Here is a 13,926-nt window from a genome sequence, read left to right as displayed (position 1 = left end):
CCCCCACACCTTCATTTGTGTCCCTTCACATCCATAGCATTAATTATGATATGAATTTGATAGTTTTTGCTTGTACGTGTTAGTCATGAATCAATGTCTTGTTCGTAGTTTTTTTTTTTACATAAATGAATTCTGTTTTGGATTTTTTTTCTTTAATTGCAGTAAATAAACATTCTGTGGGTTATTTAATTCCATCCGTTGCCTTTGACTTAGTTAAGTAACTAATTGAAATTATGCACTAATTAGGGGAAAATATTGTGTTATGAACCACTGTATTAATTATGCCAGGAGTTAGAAAATTCATGTTTGTCTGCCACACCCGTGTCAAATTCGTTTTAATTCATAGGTTTTAGATATAAATTTATTGGATCTCCCGAAATACATAGGAATAAGATGTTATTTTAATTTGACTTGAGTGTTCAACACGTGAAGATGATCGATAATTGGAGATTCAATGAAAGCAATATTTTTTTAGAATTCATTATACATGATTAAATATATATATCTAATAATTTGTTTTTAAGTTCTTCCATGTGTTTTATTTATTTTATAGATGGAACTAGAAAGATTTTCATGTTGGATATTTATTATTTTAATTATTTATGGAATGAAAGGTTTGGTAACGATTTCTAAATCTATATAAGATTTGGGTCGCTACAGTTTGGTATCAGAGTATAGGTTTAAATTCCTGTCGACTCACATGTATTCTCATAATTCGGTTTTGAAAAATAAATAAATAAAAAATAAAATTCTGGCCATAAATTAAATGGACTTATTCTGGGTTTTACAAAGAATAAAATAATAAAATAAAAGGGAGAGGCAGTAACGTGTAAAATTTGAAGCTGAAGAAACCAATTAATGCATGGAAACATTTGCTGTTAGACTAAATCAAGGTTTTTATTGAAATTAATTATTGTTACACTTACTATGCACATGGCCATTAAAATTTTGAATTGATTTATATGTATATTTCAAAGGCTCCAGATTCAAGGAAAATGATCAGAAAAGGACATGGACTTAGACAAAAAAAAATGATGAACAGTAAGGTTACTGTTCTCGTGAATAGTGTCACATACTGTTCATGGTGTTAGAATTTGATCGAATTAATCGTACGTGAAATGCATGATTCTGCCTATATGTTATAATTCGTGCGGGGGCATATATATGTATCAATAAGCATGTGTGTGGATTATATAATATATACGTTGGAAACTACGCCCGTGTTTTAACTCCATAGTACTGCCCACTTTTATAATTTTTAATGGTAAATTAATTGTTTAATGTTGGAGGTGACATACTATGTCAGAGCATTTAATTATTGCCAAAAAATGTTGAAATTCAAAGGTCAAACCATCATTTTAACATTGAAAGGTGTGTGCAGGTTTACCTTAATATACATTTAATACACCTTGTTGATTGTGTAGTTTTGTGTTTCGAATAAAAAAAAAAATTTATTGTGAACAGTGACCGGACCGTTCACGTGAATAGTACTGTTACTGTTCACGTGAACAGTGTAGGATAAAAAAAATTTATGTGATGTTATATATATATATTGAATTTTCTTTTTTGTTACATGTTATAAAAAGGCTTATTTGCTTACTTGTTTTCCTAGATAATATTTGTTTAAGGTTAATATTTTTTATTTATTTATGAATTTAACGATAATATTAAATTAAAAGTTATGAAATATGTGAATGATCTTTGGCACTCAACGACCACCAATCGACCACCCTCCAACGACTGTAAGGTATGCAAAAAGGGTAAGAAGATAAATGTACTTAAAGCTTTTTGCGAGATTTAAATGCTTTAAATTTCCTATCTTTAAATGTTAAGACATGCACGTTTATTTTTCCCACTAAATTATGATATATATTGTCATAGATAATTATAACTTATTAGACTTAGTACTAAGTATGATTGGTGACTTCATATTAAATTTTAGGAAATGGCACCACCTACTCATACGAATTTGATGCGCGATTTACTACGAGCGGTACAAGAGTTGAGCGGGCAAAATCAAGCACCTCCACCACAAAATGCACCGCCACAGTAGAATGCACCGCATTTTGCCCTTGGAGCTGTCTCAGTGGTTGAACAGTTTCGTAGGTACAAGCCTTCCACTTTCGATGGTAATTCTGAACCACTGGTTGTCGAAGAGTGGATTAGAGGCCTGGAGCGCATATTTCGACACATTGCTTGTACGGATGCACAGAAAGTATTATGTGCAGAATTTATGTTGATTGGAGCAGCTGGTCACTGGTGGGAATCTGTTTCACGTACAATGACGAAAGAGCAGCAACGTAATCTGACTTGGGAGCAGTTTAAAGATGATGTGATGGCAAAATATTTCTCACAGGCTTTGAGAGACTTCAAGGAATCAGAATTTTTGCAGCTCAGATAAGGGAGTATGTCACTTACTGATTATGAAAGACAGTTTGAGCAGCTCTCAAGGTATGCCCCGCACTTGGTGGATACAGAAGTTAAGAAGATTAGGAGGTCCGAGAATGGACTGTGCCCTGAGATCAGCATGATCATTATGTCCCATCGTTTCACCTCATATCGTGAAATGTTGGAGAGGGCTCATGCTATTTCATATCAGAGGACTACCTTTGAACAGTATGCCCAGCAAAGCAAGGAGTCATCGGGAAAAAGAAAGTGGAATGATCCAAACAAGGACAGACCTAATTGGCAGAGTAAAAGGCCAAACACAGGAGTTCGTATTGGTGGAGCGAGTGGGAATATTACACCGTGTCCTAAGTGTAATAAACTCCACAGGGGTGAATGCTTACTCGGGAAGAACATGTGTTTTCGATGTGGTAAGCCAGGGCACATTGCTCTCAACTGTACAGAGCCACCAAAAAGGAAGGATGATGATCAGGACAAGAACAAGAAAGGAAAGGCCCGAGTTTTTGCACTAAATCAGCATGAGGCGGAGCAGGATCCGAATGTGATAGCAGGTACTAAATTATTTAATATTTTAACACACTTGCTTATGTTCTTTTTTTGCCTAGGACTACACATTTTTCCAAATCCGTCCCTTGGTTGTTAGTCTAACACTATAAATTATGAAAACAGGTATTCTGTTATTATCTCATGTACCTGCTTATGTACTATTTGATTCTTGGGCTACCAATTCTTTTATCTCTACATCATTCGTCGCTAAGTCCAACTTTGCATGTGTAAGAACGAATAATGAACTAGAGGTTAGCATCCCTTTAGGAAGAACTCTTTGTACAAATCAGATGACTAAGGACATGAAATTAGAGATTGACGGAAAAATATTAGAGGCAGACTTGTACCTTTTGGAGATGAAAGATTTCGATGTTATTTTAGGCATGGATTGGTTGGGAATTAATCATGCAACCATTCGATGTTACGAGAAAGAAGTATTGTTTCATAGACCAGGAGAGGAAGAGTTTCGTTTCTTGGGAGCAAAGTTCAAGTCTTTACCGCGCCTAATATCAGCTATGCAAGCACAAAAGATGTTAAGGAAGGAGTCATGCTAGGGATTCTTAGTTAACATCAATAGTTCTCAACATACAGAAATGACCGTTAACGATATTAACATCGTCCGAAACTTTGCAGATGTATTCCCAGAAGATTTGGCAGGCATTCCACCAGATAGACAAGTGGAATTTACAATTGATTTAGTTCTTGGAGCGGCACCAGTATCTAAGGCCCCGTACCGAATGGCACCAAAAGAACTACAAGAATTGAAGTTGCAATTAGAGGAGTTACTGGAGAAAGGTTTCATACGACCAAGTGTATCTCCTTGGGGAGCACCTGTACTTTTTGTCAAGAAGAAGGATGGGAGTATGAGGATGTGTATTGACTATCGTGAATTGAACCATCTGACCATCAAAAATAAGTACCCACTACCAAGAATAGAAGATTTGTTTGACAAGTTAAGGGCTGCTGCAGTATTTTCAAAGATCGACTTGAGGTCAGGGTATCACCAGCTAAAAATTAGGGCAAGCGATATACCGAAAACTGCTTTCAGGACTCATTATGGGCATTATGAATTCACTGTCATGCCTTTTGGTTTGACCAATGCTCCAGCTGTATTTATGGATCTCATGAATAGAGTATTCCATCAGCATTTAGATCAGTTCGTCATAGTGTTTATTGACGACATACTTGTGTACTCAGAAGAAAAGAAGCAACATGAGGAACAACTTCGAATTGTACTTGAAACTTTGAGGAATGAGAAATTATATGCCAAATTCAAGAAGTGTGAATTCTGGCTTGATCATGTAGGTTTTCTAGGTCACGTTGTTACCGCCCAAGGAATCGAAGTAGACCCCGCTAAAGTGGAAGCAGTAACAAATTGGCCAAGGCCGAGCGGTGTCGGTGAAGTCCACAGTTTCTTGGGATTGGCTGGTTATTATAGAAGATTCATTGAAGGCTTCTCAAAGATTGTAGGGCCGATGACTCAGTTGACAATAAAGGGTGTAAAGTTTCAGTGGACAGAAAAATGTGAAAAATGCTTTAAAGAACTCAATCAGAGACTAGTGTCAGCTCCTGTATTGACGATACCTGAAGGTTCAGAGGGATTTGTGATTTACAGCGATGCCTCCAAGCAGGGCTTGGGTTGTGTACTGATGCAGCATGGAAAAGTGGTTGCTTATGCCTCGAGACAGTTGAAATAGTATGAACAAAACTATCCAACGCATGACTTGGAGCTTGCAACAGTTGTTCACGCCTTAAAGATATGGTGTCATTATCTTTATGGTGGGAAGTGTGAAATTTATACGGACCACAAGAGTCTGAAATACTTTTTCACACAGAAGGAACTAAACATGAGACAGAGGAGATGGTTGGAATTAGTGAAGGATTATGACTGCACAATTCATTACCATCCGGGTAAGGCTAATGTAGTTGCAGATGCCCTAAGCAGAAAGACAGGAACACAGTTAGCAGTTTTACCAACAGTACAGGAACACTTGATAAGGGAGTTTGATAAATTGAGATTGGAAGTTATCACGCCGCCAACTCAGATTTCGGCAAGAATAAGAACATTCATGATTCCACCTACACTTCGAGATCGAATCAAGGAGGCACAGGATAAAGATCTATTTTTACAGAAGATAAAGGTCGAGATTGGTACAGATAAACATATAGGGTTTGAAGTATCTGCAGATAATGCGCTAACTTTCAAAGGAAGACTGTGTGTACCTAAGGATGAAATTATAAGAAATGAGATATTAGAAGAGGCTCATTCAACCCCTTATTCTACTCACCCAGGTGGTACGAAAATGTACCGAGATCTCCGGGATGTATTTTGGTGGAGAAACATGAAGAGAGGAATAGGTCTGTTCGTGGAGAGATGTATTATCTGTCAATAGGTTAAGGCAGAACATCAAAGGCCATCAGGATTACTGAAACCGTTGGATATTCCAGAATGGAAATGGGAACACATAACGATGGACTTTGTGGTAGGCCTCCCGAGATCAGCAAAAGGTCACAATGCTATCTGGGTAGTGGTGGATCGTCTGACGAAGTCAGCCCATTTTCTTCCAATTAAAGTAAACTTTAACTTTGAACAGCTGGCACAATTATACAACAGGGAGATAGTCAGGTTGCATGGAGTCCCAGTCACCATTGTTTCAGATAGAGACCCGAGGTTCACATCTAAATTTTGGAAAAGTTTGCAAACAGCCATGGGGACAAAACTGAAGTTTAGCACAGCTTATCATCCTCAGACGGATGGACAATCAGAAAGAACCATCCAAACTTTGGAAGATATGTTAAGGACATGTGTTTTGGATCTTGGAGGTAGTTGGGAGACACACCTGCCGTCAGTGGAGTTTGCTTACGACAATAGTTTTCAGGCCACTATAGGAATGGCCCCGTATGAAGCTCTTTATGGTAGAAAGTGCAGATCCCCCATCCATTGGGATGAAGTGGGGGAAAACAGAATTTTGGGTCCAGAAATCATTGAACGAACAGTTGAGGCAGTGGATAATATTAGAGCAAGAATAAAGGCTGCACAAGATCGACAGAAAAGTTATGCTGACAGTAGAAGAAAGGATTTAGAATTTCAAATAGGTGACAAAGTCTTTCTAAAGGTAGCACCAATGAAGGGTGTATTGAGATTTGGAAAGAAAGGAAAGTTGAGACCGCGGTTCGTCGGACCTTTCGAAATTCTTGAAAGGATTGGTAGTTTGGCTTACAGACTTACCTTGCCACCTGAACTAATAGCAGTGCATAATGTGTTCCATGTTTCGATGCTCAGAAAATATGTTCATGATCCCAATCATGTGGTAAGCTATCAGACATTGGATGCACAAAAAGATCTATCATATGAAGAAATTCCGACGGTAATTTTGGAAAGAAAGGTACATCAACTTAGGAAGAAGGAGTTCCATTGGTCAAGGTGCAATGGCGAAATCATGGACGAGAGGAATCAACATGGGAGAAAGAAGAAGAGCTTAGAACCAAGTATCCAGAACTTTTCAATTAACTAAGGTAAATTTTCGAGGACGAAAATATTTAAGGAGGGGAGATTGTAATGTCCCCAAAATTTCATAGATTAGAATTTAATTTATGTGTGCTATATTTTAATATTTTGGAAGTTTAGTGACTAAAGTGTAGATAAAGTAAAATTTAATCTTTTTGGGCTTAAAATGTAAATATTGGCGGGTTAATGATTAATATATGGATATTGGGCTCGTTGGATAGACCGTAATTAAAGACGCAGTTTAGGCTCGAGAAAAAATTAATTTGGATTAGTCGAGCCCAAGTTATCGAAGCCGGAAGATATAACATTAAAATATTATTTTTATTACTTTTGTTTTTGGAAGAATTTACGTGGAGAGAGAGATGAAAGTTGTTGAGATATTTTATTGTTTTATTATTAATAATAATATTTTATTAAGTGTGTTTTGAATTGGGAGGTATCACGTGAAGTACTAGGATTCTAAGTAGGTGGTAGGTAAGTGATAATTGATTTGTATATTAAATGAAATAAAGTAGAGAGAGAGAGAGAGAGAGAGAATTATGGGGAGCCCCAACCACGTGAGTGGTTGTTGAGAAACCAAATGGACGTGTAGGGTAATGTTTGGCTGTTGGGTGATTGGTTAGTTGACAGTACATGATCCTATATTGATAAGGTTTGGGTCTCCTATTTTGTTTCAAAAATAGTTTTTTTTTAACTTTATCTAAATACCCACTCTCCCACACGTTTTCCTATGAATATTACTGCATATGTATATGGAATGAACTGCACGAGAATAAAGACACAAAAAATATATTGGTACGCGCACACATTGTCAATAGAGGCAGAAAAATATAGAAGAAAAGAAATTGATTTTATTATTTCTCTTCCGGAAATTAAATCAAGGTAGGATTACGAGGTGCAAGTGGGTTGTCCCATTTAAATTATTTCTTCATGTTTGATAAATATTATACTTATGAAAGTTATGATATGTGTAATGTGATTATGATATGTATGTTATGGCCATCCGGTACCAAAGATATGATATGATATGAGCTCTTACCGGTTCTAAAGATATGATATGAAAAATAGAAGTTTGAACTAAATGTTATTTTCCTTCCTATCGATTTGCAAATCTGTTCTTTCGTATACGTTGGGAAGAAAGAATTTAATAGTTTGCATGCCTATGTTTGTACTTTACTTTGATTTTCCCCAAATTGATGGAAATTTAGGGTCAACACAATGATTCCCTGCCACCCCCACACCTTCATTTGTGTCCCTTCACATCCATAGCATTAATTATGATATGAATTTGATAGTTTTTGCTTGTACGTGTTAGTCATGAATCAATGTCTTGTTCGTAGTTTTTTTTTTTACATAAATGAATTCTGTTTTGGATTTTTTTTCTTTAATTGCAGTAAATAAACATTCTGTGGGTTATTTAATTCCATCCGTTGCCTTTGACTTAGTTAAGTAACTAATTGAAATTATGCACTAATTAGGGGGAAATATTGTGTTATGAACCACTGTATTAATTATGCCAGGAGTTAGAAAATTCATGTTTGTCTGCCACACCCGTGTCAAATTCGTTTTAATTCATAAGTCTTAGATATAAATTTATTGGATCTCCCGAAATACATAGGAATAAGATGTTATTTTAATTTGACTTGAGTGTTCAACACGTGAAGATGATCGATAATTGGAGATTCAATGAAAGCAATATTTTTTTAGAATTCCTTATACATGATTAAATATATATATCTAATAATTTGTTTTTAAGTTCTTCCATGTGTTTTATTTATTTTATAGATGGAACTAGAAAGATTTTCATGTTGGATATTTATTATTTTAATTATTTATGGAATGAAAGGTTTGGTAACGATTTCTAAATCTATATAAGATTTGGGTCGTTACAATCATGAAATCAAAAACCACTTTTCATTAGCTGGATTTGAATCGAATTAGACTACCAATTCACCAAAACGAACAAACCCGAAGATATCATGAAATCAAAAGCCACTTTTCATTGGCTCGATTCCAATTGATTTGGACTAGCAATTCGCCAAAAACCAACAAACCCGAAGTTATCATGAAATTAAAAACCACTTTTCTTTAGCTCGATTCCAATCGAATTCGACTTGCAATTCGCCAAAAATAAACAAACCCGAAGTTATCATGAAATCAAAAGTCACTTTTCATTGGCTAGATTCCGATTGATTTAGACTAGCAATTCGCCAAAAATGAACAAAGCCGAAGTTATCATGAAATGAAAAACCACTTTTCTTTGGCTCTATTCCAATCGAATTAGATTGGCAATTCGATACAAATGAAGAAATCCGATGTTATCAAGAAATCAAAAACCACTTTTCATTAGCTGGATTCTAATCAAATTAGACTACCAATTTGCGAAAACGAACAAACCCGAAGATATCATGAAATCAAAAGCCACTTTTCATTAGCTCGATTCCAATCGATTTAGACTAGCAATTCGCCAAAAACCAACAAACCCGAACTTATCATGAAATTAAAAACCACTTTTCTTTGGCTAGAAACCAATCGAATTCGACTCGTAATTTACCAAAAATAAACAAACCCGAAGTTATTATGAAATGAAAATCCACTTTTCATTGGCTCGATTCAATCGAATTAGACTAGCAATTCGCAAAAAAACGAACAATATAGAATTTATCATAAAATCAAAATTCACTTTTCATTGGCTCAATTCCAATCGATTTAGACTATCAATTCGCCAAAAACGAACAAACCAGAAGTGATCATGAAATGAAAACCCACTTTTCATTGGCTAGATTCCAATCGTTTTAGACAAGCAACTCGCCAAAAACAAACAAACCCGAAATTATCATGAAATCAAAAGTCACTTTTCATTGGCTCAATTGCAATCGTTTTAGACTAGCAATTCGCCAAAAACAAACAAACCCGAAATTATCATGAAATCAAAAGTCACTTTTCATTGGCTCAATTGCAATCGTTTTAGACTAGCAATTCGCCAAAAACAAACAAACCCGAAGTTATCATGAAATGAAAAACCACTTTTCATTGGCTCGATTCCAATCGAATTAGACTAGCAATTCGCAAAATACGAACAAATCCGAAGTTTTCATGAAATAAAAAGTCACTTTTCATTGACTCGATTAGAATCGATTTAGACTAGCAATTCGCCAAAAATGAACAAACCCGAAGTTATCATGAAATGAAAAACCACTTTTTATTGGCTCAATTCCAATCGAATTAGACTAGCAATTCGTCAAAAATGAACAAACTCGAAGTTATCATGAAATCAAAAGCAACTTTTCATTTGCTCCATTCCAATCGTTTTAGAATAGCAATTCGCCAAAAATGAACAAACATGAAGTTATCAAATGAAAAACAACTTTTCATTGGCTCGATTCCAATCGAATTAGACTGGCAATTCGCAAAAAACGAAAAAAACCCAAGTTATCATGAAATCAAAAGTCACTTTTCATTGGCTCGATTCCAATTGATTTAGACTAGCAATTCGCCAAAAACGAACAATCCCGAAGTTATCATGAAATGAAAAACTACTTTTCTTTGGCTCAATTCCAATCGAATTAGACTAACAATTCGCCAAAAATGAAGAAATCTGAAGTTATCATGAAATCAAAAACCACTTTTCATTAGCTGGATTCGAATTGAATTAGACTACCAATTCTCCAAAACGAACAAACTCGAATATATCATGAAATCAGAAGCCACTTTTCATTGGCTCGATTCCAATCGATTTTGACTAGCAATTCTCCAAAAACGAACAAACCCGAAGTTACCATGAAATTAAAAACCACTTTTCTTTGGCTCGATTCCAATTGAATTAGACTTGCAATTCGCCAAAAATAAACGAACCCGGGGTTATCTCGAAATCAAAAGCCAATTTTCATTGGCTCGATTCCAATCGATTTCGACTAGCAATTCGCTAAAAATAAACAATCCCGAAGTTATCATGAAATTAAAAACCACTTTTCTTTGGCTCGATTCCAGTCGAATTAGACTTGTAATTCGCCAAAAACGAACGAACCCAAAGTCACCATGAAATCAAAAGACGCTTTTCATTGGCTCGATTCCAATCGATTTAGAATAGAAATTTGCCAAAAATGAATAAATCCAAAGTTATCATGAAATGAAAAACCAATTTTTATTGTCTCGATTCCAATCGATTTAGACTACCAATTCGCCAAAAAAGAACAAGCCCGAAGTTATCACGAAATGAAAAACCACTTTTCTTTGGCTCGATTCTAATGGAATTAGACTAGCAATTCGTCAAAAATGAACAAACCCAAAGTTATCTTGAAATCAAAAGCCACTTTTCATTTGCTCGATTCCAATCAATTTAGACTAGCAATTCGCCAAAAACGAACAAACCTGAAGTTATCATGAAATTAAAAACCACTTTTCTTTGGCTCGATTCCAATCGAATTAGACTTACAATTAGCCAGAAATGAATGAACCCAAAGTCACCGTAAAATCAGAAGCCACTTATCATTGGCTCGATTCCAATCGATTTAGACTAGAAATTCGCAAAAAATGAATAAACCCAAACTTATCATGAAATGAAAAATCACTTTTCATTGTCTCGATTCCAATCAATTTAGACTAACAATTCGCCAAAAAAGAACAAACCTGAAGTTATCATGAAATGAAAAACCACTTTTCTTTGACTTGATTCTAATCGAATTAGACTAGCAATTCGCCAAAAATGAACAAACCCGAAGTTATCAAGAAATCGAAAACCACTTTTCATTTGCCCGATTCCAATTGATTTAGACTATCAATTCGCCAAAAATGAACAAACCCGAAGTTATTATGAAATGAAAAACCACTTTTCAGTGGCTCGATTCCAATCGCATTAGACTAGCAATTCGCCAAAAATGAACAAACCGGAAGATATCATGAAATGAAAAACCACTTTTCATTGTCTCGATTTCAATCGAATTAGACTAGCAATTCTCGAAAAATGAACAAATCGAAAGTTATCATGAAATGAAAAACCACTTTTCATTGTCTCGATTCCAATCGATTTAGACTAGCAATTCTTCAAAAATGAACAAATCCGAAGTTATCATGAAATCAAAAACCACTTCTCATTGACTCGATTCCAATCGAATTGGGCTAGCGTTGCGCAAAAAAGAAAAAACCCGAATTTATCGTGTATTCAGAAACCACTTCTCATTGGCTCGATTCTAATCGAATTAGACTAGCAATTCGCCAAAAATGAAGAAGCCGGAAGTTATTATGAAATGAAAAACCAGTTTTCATTGGCTCGATTCCAATCGAATTAGACTAGCAATTTGCAAAAGATGAACAAACCCGACGTTATCATGAAATCAGAAGCCCCTTTGCATTGGCTCGATTCCAATCTATTTAGACTAGCAAGTCGCCAAAAAGAACAAACCCGAACTTATGTTGAAATGAAAAACTGCTTTTCTTTGGCTTGATTCCAATCGAATTAGACTAGCAATTCGCCAAAAATGAACGAACCGAAAGTTATCATGAAATCAAAAAGCACTTTTCATTGGCTCGATTCCTATCGAATTAGACTAGCAATTCGCCAAAAATGAAAAAAATCCAAAGTTATCGTGAAATCAAAAACCACGTTTCATTAGCTCGACTCCAATCAAATTAGATGAGCAATTCGTCAAAACGAACAAAACTGATGTTATCATGAAATGAAAAACCACTTTTCTTTGGCTCGATTCCAATCGAATTAGACTAGCTATTCGCCAAAATGAACAAACCCGATGCTATCATGAAATCAAAAGCCACTTCTCATTGGCTTGATTCCAATCGATTTAGACTAGCAATTCGGTAAAAATGAACAACTCTGAAGTTATCTTGAAATGAAACACAACTTTTCTTTGGATCGATTTCAATCGAATTAGAATAGCAATTCGCCAAAAATGAAAAAACTGTAGTTATCATGAAATCAAAAGCCACTTTTCAGTAGCTCCATTCCAATCAAATTAGACGAGCAATTCCCCAAAATGAACAAACCTGATCTTATCATGAAATGAAAAACCACTTTTCTTTAGCTCGATTCCAATCAAATTAGATTAGCAATTTGCCAAAAATGGAGAAGTCGAAAGTTATCATGAAATCAAAAACCACTTTTCATTAGCTCGATTCTAATCGAATTAGACTAGCAATTTGCGAAAAATGAACAAAACCGAAGTTATCACGAAATCAAAAACCACTTTTCATTGGCTCGATTCCAATCAAATTCGACTAGCAATTCGCTAAAAATGAAGAAATCCGAAGTTATCATGAAATGAAAAACCACTTTTTATTGGCTCAATTCCAATCGAATTCGATTAGCAATTCGCTTAAAACGAACAAGCCCAAATTTATCAGGAAATCAAAAGCCCGTTTTCATTGGCTCGATTCCAATCTATTTAGATTAGTAATTCGTAAAAAATGAAAAAACCCAAAGTTATCACAAAATGAAAAAACCACTTTTCCTTGGCTCGATGCCAATCGAATTAGAATAGCGATTCACCTAAAACGAATAAACCTGAAGTTATCATAAAATCCAAAGCCATTTTTCGGTGGCACAATTCCAATCGAATTAGAGTAGCAATTGGACAAAAACGAAAAAAAACCAAAGTTATCAGAAAATCAAAAGCCACTTTTCATTTGCTCGATTCCAATCGTTTTAGACTAGCAATTCACCAAAAACGAACTAACCCGAAGTTATCATGAAATGAAAAACCACTTTTCATCGGCTCAATTCTAATCGAATTAGACTAGCAATTCGCAAAATACTAAGAAACCTGAAGTTGTCATGAAATTAAAAGTCACTTTTCATTGGCTCTATTCCAATCGATTTAGACTAGCAATTCGCCAAAATTGAACAAACCCGAAGTTATCATGAAATGAAAAACAACTTTTTATTGGCTCAATTCCAGTCGAATTAGACTAGCAATTCACCAAAAAGAAACAAACTCGAAGTTATCATGAAATTAAAAGCCACTTTTCATTTGCTCGATTCCAATCGTTTTAGACTAGCAATTCGCCAAAAACGAACACACCCAAAGTTATCATGATATGAAAAACCACTTTTCATTGGCTCGATTCCAATCGAATTAGATTAGCAATTTGCAAAAAACGAACAAACCCGAAGTTATCATGAAATCAAAAATCACTTTTCATTTACTCGATTCCAGTCGATTTAGACTAGCAATTCGTCAAAAATGAACAAAGTCGAAGTTATCATGAAATGAAAAACCACTTTTCTTTGGCCCGATTCCAATCGAATTAGACTAGCAATTTGAGAAAAACGAAGAAATCCGAAGTTTTTAAGAAATGAAAAACTACTTTTCATTAGCTGGATTCGAATCGGATTAGACTACCAATTCGCCAAAACGAACAAACCCGAAGATATCATGAAATCAAAAGCCACTTTTCATTGGCTTGATTCCAATCAATTTAAACTAGCAATTCGCCAAAAACCAACAAACTCG

The 13,926-nt window shown here is 35.2% G+C and overlaps 1 protein-coding gene across 1 annotated transcript; it reads left to right on the top strand.

Annotated features, from left to right (window-relative positions):
- Positions 1 to 2,407: 2,407 nt before the first annotated feature.
- On the top strand, positions 2,408 to 3,506 carry LOC111377787. Its single transcript, XM_023000914.1, has 2 exons — positions 2,408 to 2,957; positions 3,076 to 3,506. The coding sequence occupies exons 1-2, from the start codon at positions 2,408 to 2,410 to the stop codon at positions 3,504 to 3,506; spliced, it is 981 nt and encodes a 326-aa protein (XP_022856682.1).
- The last annotated feature ends 10,420 nt before the right edge of the window (positions 3,507 to 13,926 follow it).

The sequence above is a fragment of the Olea europaea genome, unplaced genomic scaffold (assembly GCF_002742605.1).
Source record: "Olea europaea var. sylvestris unplaced genomic scaffold, O_europaea_v1 scaffold1723, whole genome shotgun sequence".
Taxonomy (NCBI): Eukaryota; Viridiplantae; Streptophyta; class Magnoliopsida; order Lamiales; family Oleaceae; genus Olea; species Olea europaea.
This window is presented reverse-complemented; position numbering and strand designations above follow the sequence as displayed.

What these genes read in the sequence shown, in the direction of transcription:
- LOC111377787 (XM_023000914.1), top strand. Translation starts at nt 2,408, where the DNA reads ATGTCACTTACTGATTATGAAAGACAGTTTGAGCAGCTCTCAAGGTAT. An exon ending in GGATCCGAATGTGATAGCAG is followed by an intron (nt 2,958 to 3,075) that starts GTACTAAATTAT and finishes TTATGAAAACAG; the next exon opens with GTATTCTGTTATTATCTCAT.